General features: G+C 45.0%; 1 protein-coding gene across 1 annotated transcript; it reads left to right on the forward strand.

Annotated features, from left to right (window-relative positions):
• Positions 1–505: 505 nt before the first annotated feature.
• On the forward strand, positions 506–8,434 carry LOC142587820 (sulfotransferase ssu-1-like). The gene is made up of 3 exons (XM_075699106.1): positions 506–584; positions 3,517–3,878; positions 7,097–8,434. Exons 1-3 carry the CDS (start codon positions 519–521, stop codon positions 7,716–7,718), a joined length of 1,050 nt encoding a protein of 349 aa, XP_075555221.1. The 5' UTR covers positions 506–518; the 3' UTR covers positions 7,719–8,434.
• The last annotated feature ends 414 nt before the right edge of the window (positions 8,435–8,848 follow it).

The raw sequence follows: 8,848 nt of genomic DNA on the forward strand, positions 1-8,848 counted from the left end.
ACACGACGGGAAGTAACAGCACGCGAAAACCGAAGACAAGTGTAGCAGGCATTGTACCAAGAAACAACTCGCAATAATGTTGTATATATGGCTTACAGAAGTAAAAAAAATATAAGCAACCTTTTACGGAAAGAAAAAAGAACAATAAAATTTTGAAAAATCACCCCCCCCCATTATTGTATTCCACCAAAAATTAAACTGGTCTCAGAGTCTACACAATGACTCATGCCTGAATGTTGTTGGAAAAGCGAGTGGCTTCATTATAAGTTTGGTGTCATTTGCGACATTTCAAACTGGAGGCCGCAGGACAGGATGCGCTCATTTTTTTTTTTTTTTTTTGCAGTGCGAGCTACAGTACGTCGTTCTCTCGACAACAGCGCTTGAACAAAACACCAGCTGCAGGCGGCTCAAACGACCCTCTGGATAACACGAGAGGGTACATCTGTACATCGTATATTCCTAGGGCTGCGGTTTGCTTTAAAGCACGGTTAATTTATGTAGTCCTGCAGAGTACGTCTATGAATGCCAGTGCAGCGCGGGACCGGGCTTTGCGAGCATTTTATACTATGGCGGAAAATCTCGAGGTCAGTATCTTTAGGACTTTCATAGCACGGACGTAATCATACTGCCTTCATTACGCTTTTTTTCAGCCGAGATTATGTGGTAGGCAGAAAGCCAGATGCTCTTAAATCCACATCCCTTATGCGACTAAGTTAACCTCCAGGAAATTTGTTCTCAGCTTACGATAAAAATGCAACTTCGAAAGGATTAGATTTTTTTATACCGTGAGCTGAATGTATGCTTCTGATTTCATTTAAAGGTACGCAGGTTTCCTAACTATTATTTTGTGTTCGACGAAGCGCGAACTAGATTCAGTGAATCAGAGTGCTACCATGACGGGAGGATGCACAAATAGTCGGTGAAGCAGGCTTTTCTGGAGGCGACTGGTCATGTAGCAAGACTACTACCAACCTGCGCTGTTTATCAAGTACATTGAAATAAGTGCTAGTGTAGGCGTAAAGATAATGCTGCCTGGTTCGGTATGAAAACGCGAGCCTAGTACCCAAGATAAAGCCTTGGCGAGTTCACTTCTCATTGTTAACGAGTTTGAGAAAACGAACTCCTAATAGTTGCAGCTGCAAAAAGGAAAGGAAAAGGCGCGATTAGACAGGTCGCACTTCATCTATTGCAACAGTCGTGTGCGCATTGTTTTATCGTGTACGGGGTCAGACTTTCGCTTTCTGCAGTGCAGACGCCAAACTTGAACTCCACGAGTGCAGATGTTTGGGCTAGCTGGTTCGTTGCACCATTTGAAATCACAGCGCTGGATTGACGTTGAGTGACATGTCAGCTAGTTCACGTCCTGTCGTCTTTCTTGTCCGTGTCAATCCGGTGCTATGATTTCAATTATTCGGCTCCACCTTTGGCGGCTTAGTCAGTGCGCCTTGCTTTTCTGTTATCGCTATCAATTTGGCACTTCTTATTGGGGAATATACGGTCCCTTATCCATATTGAGATCCCCTACGTCAGCATTTGGTTATGTGGGTTATGTGGGCTCAGCGCAGCAAAATTGGTACACCAGGTGTTCCTCGATAGGCCCGCGCTATATATTCCTTTGTTCTTCGATTGACATCATTCCTCCATGACAAGGAAATGCGGTCAAATGACGTACGACAGCAATTTGGATCATAAAATAGTGCAGCTGCTGCTGGATAGGTTTTGGGTTACCTGTAATCTTTCTTGAATATTAGGATTAGCATGGAAATATTCCCTGTGCAATGGATGTCGAAAACTCTGCATTGATTCCTAGGTACTTTTCTAACATGGGGATACGAACGCCCATTCATCTGACTGACGCAAAGCACTAATTTCAGTTTTGTTCAAAAGTAGTGCTTCACCGTATTTTTAACAAAGACGCTAACATGTATCAGCATATGTAACCCCGTGAGGAAGCCATTGCCATGGTAGCTCTGGGAACATTTCCCTAACCCACCGATGTGAGCAAGTCATTGCACACGGGCATGCCGCATTCCTCTTTGTTATCGTTGAACTGAAATTTTGATTTTTCTCGAAAAATGCAGCGTCCCATTCACGACAGAAGATCGATAGCCGGCTGCTTATTTCTTATTCGCGCATCTGAATTCACTGCTGCACATAGTTGCTGCCTTCTCTGATTTCCTGCAGTGTAGTGCATACCGAGGACACATTGGTCAAGGGAATGCTGAAATCTTTAACAACAAACAAACATACCAGAGAAAAGAATGGCGCCGTAAAAGTGCACATTGAAACAACCATAGAAAACTAGCAAGAACACAGATCTCCATACACAGAACAAGATTTTGTGTCATACCCTATTTTAAGAAAGTACTAAAATACACGTAGTATGAGCAAAACGAGAACGAGCTTACAGCGGGCAGCAACGTTCCGACAAGCGGATTTGATTTTTTCAAGGCGACATATGCTTTCCTCGGCACAGTATATACTGGTAGGGTTCTTCTAAAGGGGGGAGAGGGTAAGGCGTGTGGGTGCAGCAACGAGTGAATGTATTAGCGGCGAGGGGGTAGAATTAAGAATAAAGGAGTGATGCGCTTTTGCTTCATCTTTCCCTTCTTTCGTTTTTTCCTTTTATTTATTTATTGATTTATTTCATTTCAGTATTTTTTATATATTTCTTTTTCACGAGCACCGGTTTCCGCCGCTCCATCTATTATCTCTTTCAGAGACACGATACCCTACGACTACCCGCGAAGCAGGTAATAGAGGGATGCTGTCCACGCCATTGACTCGCCAACTGACACACGGCCATTGACAAGTGGCTGACAGACGGCCGCGTCACCGGTCTTGTGCACAACACTCCTTTAGTCTCAATTCTACACCTTCGCTGCTAACACAGCTTTGCTTTTCGCTGCTGTGCAGGCCATGCGCTGCTGGCATAGGCTCTTAGCAATGCTGTTTGGATAGCTCATGATCATACCATACTGGCACATGCTCTAAACAGAAAGGAAAGTGACTTGCAGATCACTAGAAAACAGAAAATAAAGCACTTTTCGAGAAGATTCAGAGGTCACGTGAAATACCGTGCGCAGCTTCGTTTGTATTATCGAAAGCACTGTGCCTTGAAGAAAATGGGAAACAATCTGTGAACGTTAGAATCTTTAGCCAGATTTTGCGTGGCATGTGGCAATAGAAGAAAGAGAGATTACGTAAACATCCTAAATCTTTTGTTATGCCATATAAGACCTAGTTCAGATTGCTTAGAAATGTAACTTCTACGCCTCCCACTATCACAGTACGCCTGGTCTTACAGGTCACCTGGTGTGGTACATGCTCTAGATATCATCACTGTTTGTATCTGTGCTGATTTTATTCGCCGTGTGTCGGTTCTCTTTTTTGTGTGTGTTTTCAACAAGTGGTCATTGGCTTTGAACGTAGTCAGTTCAGTTGTTCAAGACTCTGCAGTTCAATTTCAAGACTCTGTAGTTCCACCTGAACTTTCACGTCATGGCGTCTTCACAGGTAACAATAAAAAACGAGCCGCGGAAGGGAAAGGAGCACGACCGTGCGGTCTACCACGAAATCGACGGCTATTTCGTGTGCACTGGATTCGCCGACCAGTGCATCCGCGAGGCGCTCAGCTACAAGCCGCATCCAGGTGACATCTTCATCGTGAGCTATCCCAAGTGCGGAACGACATGGATGCAGCACATAGTGTACAACATCCTGAACGACCGGCCGCCACCGAGAGACCTTCTCGAACAGAGTGCCGCCATGCCGTTCCTCGAGCTTCAAGGCGCAGAATCTGCGGAAGCCATGCCTCGACCTGGAGCCATTAAGACTCACATGCCTTTTCACTTGCATCCCTACTCGACGGAAGCTAAGTATGATCCCGTTTTATCTCCTTTCTGCTACACGCAAGATGCAATAAACTTACTATGCGGAAAGTACAGTACACCCGCAGAGACGGCCAAACGCGCAACAATAAAGCACTTCTTTTATTTCCTGCGGAAGTTACGTGGGACCTCGCAGAAAACTAAAAAAAATATGGCCGGGGGTCTTTTACGCGGAAGTTCAATGCTCTGCGGTATAAGCGTGCAGAAATACGTTTTATAGCTGTTATAGTAAATATTCGTAAAGGCAATAAATTTAATGATTGGCTTAATGGAAGCTATCCCATGAGAGAAAAGAGAGAGGGGTTGGATGGTTCGACAGTTCTTGTAGTCGTTATTAAAGGAGTGCGATGTGAATTTATGTCTGTGAAATCTATCATCCACTTTTCAGGGCAGTTTTTATGGAATGCGGATTGGTTAAAAGTGGGTCAGTCTATCAAACAAGAGCGTATCCTGTGACTGAAAATTGCGAGAACAAATGTGACGCACTAAAAGCATATGGGAAAAGGACAGGACAATTAAGTACCACCTGCTGTTTTTTATCCTTACAATATACTAAAAAATCAATTGAGCACCCTCGTATTAGAACGAGTATTATTGCTTTAAATAGGAACCCAATAGGACAATAAGTTCTATGTGTTTTTTTTTTGTCTATCCGGTAGATTTTTGTGAGCAGCAGGAATTAACTGCCTAGAAAAGGCACTTCCTAGATAGCAAACTAAAAATTTTATGAAAACACGCGTCCAATCCCCGGTCAACTATTTCGGCCCATACCTGCACCGGTCTTCGGCGCCTTCTCTACTAACTCTCGCCGTACACCAAACCCTCCAAACATTCGTGCTCAGCTAGTTATCCCGCCCATACCTCGCAATATGCACCCTGAACACAATTCGGAGCGACGTGCAGAAAGAGCTAAACAACTACAAAAGCGCTACGACCAAGCCACTGACGTAACCTACGTGGACGCAGCAGAATACCCCAACCAAAACGCCATGGCGGTCGTCGCCGTCGCGGGTTCTCAGTAGCACCTCTCCGCAGCCGCATCAATATTCGCCACGCAACCCGAAGTAGGAGAAGAAACGGCCATCGCTTTGGCCTACGCGGCTACCAATGCACACTGCGTCATCAGCGACTCAAAAACGGCCATTCGTAACTACACAAGAGGACTGATAGCACCCCAAGCGCCGAAGGTTCTCTCTGGCACTCCTCCCCCAAAGCAACGCCGCGTGCAGATCATCTGGGCCCTTGGTCACTCGGGTCTGGCTGGAAACGAAGCCGCCCACGATGCCGCCCGAGCTCTCGCACACCGGGCGCATCATCCTTCACCTGCGTCTTCCGATCCCGCCCAGCCCTCTGTTCTGCATCGCGGTCACGCGCGGGACAGAATGATTACGTTCAGAGAAATTCTCCTGCACTACCGCAGAGCGCGGTTAGGCTACCCCCCAGCACAGAAAACACTGAATAAGTCTCAATCCACCACTTGGCGACTCCTTCAAACACGAACTTTTACGAACCCCGTGCTTTACAACCGCATGTTCCCCGATGCATACTCCTCACTCTGCAAAGCGTGCGAGGCCCGCGCTGACCTCGATCATATTATCTGGCTATGCCCCAAAGCCTCACCCACCAACACTTCCCGCACTAACACACGCATCATTAGTACGGCCGAGCAGTGGGAGACATTGCTGCTCAGCTTGGACCCAGAGGAGCAGCTCTGGGCCGTCCGGATGGCCGAAGACGCCGCCAGAAAGCAAGGACTGGCCTCCGTCTGAGGAAGGGGGGGGGAGTGGGGGTTAGTCTCCTGACCCCCGCCACCCCTTAACCCCATCAAGGACATAATAAAGTTTTATCTCTCTCGCCGCCACATCCCTACGAAGGGACCATTCGCTGACGAATTGGCAACAGTTTACGCAAAGTGGACTATTGAGTGCTTCAGTTATGCATTCTTGTACGTATGTTGCATTCGCGGTATTCCCGGTCAAGCCGCTGTGCAATCATTCAACTCAGCAGAGAACGTAGGACTAGTGCCACTTCCGAGAAATCTTTCCTTCAAGTCTGCTACGAAACACACTCTCATTCACCTTAGCAGCTTCACAAAAGCATCCTTCTGGCAGCTCAGGGTGGCACTTAACTACGACTCAAATGGGCAAATGTGTGGATAGATATCGTGTAGGTGTGGCGAGCGTTGGGATTTCAGCAATGGAGCCACGACTTCAATACCTTGAAGTATGGCTGGCAATAGCGACGATAGCAACCTATACCACACGCGCACATCATATTATTAAAAAAAAACGCTGTTTCCGCCTGCTGGCGTTCAATTTTTAAATTGCGACATGGGTCCTAAATGCAATCATTGACACCGTAATTACAGTACGTTAACCAAGGTGGGCAGAATACTTTGCCGTGGCAGTTCTCTACCTGTAATGTTGTCTACCTCTTAGATAATCCATCTTGATCAGGCAGAACTACAGCATGGTCTCAACGAATTTTTTTTCAAAGCAAAATGTGTTTTAAATATTACATAGCGGTGTGTGGCTGGAAATAAAAAGTGTATTCTCCGACATGGTGACATAAAAATTATTGTTGTGCTAAGAAAGTCTCACCGTTTCACTGACAAGCTCACTGCAAGAACTCCTCCCCGAGTTACTAGAACTCTCCGACTAGAAATCCACGAATTGCACGACATACATATCAGTATTGATTAAACAATTTATTTATCAGTCGAGTCTTCAAGTCGAGCACCAAGTACTACAGTAAGCGACAATAAACGACAATGGAGGGAGCCGGATTAACGTTTACATACCAGCTGTGGTTCTTTACCGTGCACCTAAATTTATGCACACGAGAGCCATTTCATTTTCATAGTAATCTATGTGCAGAAGCTGCGACGAGAAATCGAACACCCGATGTGGTAGCCAGCTATAGAATTCCATACTCACTGAGCTAGGTGAATGGTTATACAAGTGATTGCTACTGAATACTTTAAACACACTTTTGCTTGCGCCCCTTTATTGCTCAGCGTTTTGTCTGGTTTGTGGTACAAGTAATCTAAAAGTATCTATTTTTCTTATTTCTTTCTTTTGAACTTTTTTTAACGTGTGCTCGAGGCTGTATTAACATCTAAATAACCTCAGATTGCGTTTTTTCTTCTTAGCATCGAATTAAAATTGAAAACATGCGTTTCTTTTTCTCTCCCTCTTCTACGTCAGGTACCTCTACATAATCAGAAATCCGTACGATTGTTGCACCTCCTTCTACTACCACACCAAGAGCGTGCCCGACTACCGCTTTGAAGACGGCACTTTCGACGAGTTCCTTGACATGTTCCTCGACGGCCGCGTGGACTTTGGCGACTACTTCGCGCACCTACTGTCTTGGTACGCGCGGAGGTTCGACGACAACGTTCTGTTCTTGACATACGAGGATCTAAAAAAGAACACGGCTTGCTGGATCGTAAGGATAGCGGATTTTATCGGTGAAAAGTATGGTCGTGAACTAAGGCAGAAGAAGAGCATGCTCACACGTGTGTTGAACAACACAAGCGTAGAATACATGAAGGCTAGTGTGAATGACTGCACGCGGAAGATTAACGACGATATGAAATCTATCGCGCAGAATGATAAGCCCCGGTGGATGAAGCTCGTCGAAGAGGCAGCGGACGAAGAAATAATGAATAAGCCCATAACAGGTGACTTCGTACGCAAGGGAGTAGTGGGGGACTGGCGAAATCACTTCACCCCAGAACAGGTGATTCGCATGAAAAACTGGATTGCAGTGAAAACTGTCGGAAGTGATGTTATGAGTTTGTGGAATGACATTGGGCTGCCGTAACATCTGAAACTGGTAAAAGAGTTTCTTGTGTGTGTACGGCCAACTTTAACTTGTGGACTGAATTAAGAGATGTCCACGAATCAAGGTCCATATTTAAAAAAAAGGCGACAGTTCAAATTTTTACGTAAAAGAGTCTCCCGCGTACTGGCCCGCTTTAAAACGCTGGGCTCGCCAATAGTAAACAAATATTTGATTAGAAAACTTATAATTATTCGTTGCACTGTACATGTGCTAGTCTTGATATTGGTATTGTGGGCAGTACTATCAACACGATTAACTTTTGCGGGTGGGAAAATTGCTAAGGAAAATAAAACATTAAGCTATATGCTTCAAAGGATGGCGTATACTGAAGTATTTTAGCAGAGTGATAATGTAACACAGTGCAGTTTCCGTAGATACAGTAAATCATGTAAATCTGCGAAATCAGGATGCTACCAAGTGATTACATTAATGACATAAATGTGGCAGTATTTGTCATTGGAGCGACATGCATTCATGACCTAAGGAAATACGTGCTTCCAAATTGCACATTCTGCATTGCGACATATGTATAGATATAGATAATGATTAGTAGCGGAGCAAGGGTAGAAGAGTTCAGGATCGCCATTCATCCTCTAGAGTCCGTGAAGGACTGCGTTTAGCTAGGTCAATTATTCACAGGCACGCATGGTGATGCGAAGGAAATTAACGGAAGAATAAAAATTGTTTGGAGCTCATACAGCAGACATTCTCAGATTTTGGCTGGAAGCTTACCATTATCACTGAAAAGGAAGGTGTACAATTAGCGCATTTTACCGGTTATGATATATGGTGCAGTAATTTGGAGCCTGACAAAGAAGCTTGAAGACAAATATAAGGACCGCGTAAAGAGCGATGGAACAAAGAATGGTAGGCATAACGTTCATTGACAGAAAAAAAGCGGTGTGATTGAGAGAGTAAACGGTGATAGTCGATTTTTTAATCGACATTAAGAGAAAGAAATGCAGCTGGGCAGGTCATGTAATGCGTAGCCTAGATGACTGGTACACCATTAGGGTTACAGAATGGGTGCGAAGAGAAGGGAGGCGCAGTGCGTAATGCTTTAAACATACCTGGACACTAGCTTTCAAGAAAACGCGATATGCTCCTGA

The sequence above is a fragment of the Dermacentor variabilis genome, chromosome 7, assembly GCF_050947875.1.
Source record: "Dermacentor variabilis isolate Ectoservices chromosome 7, ASM5094787v1, whole genome shotgun sequence".
Lineage (NCBI taxonomy): Eukaryota > Metazoa > Arthropoda > Arachnida > Ixodida > Ixodidae > Dermacentor > Dermacentor variabilis.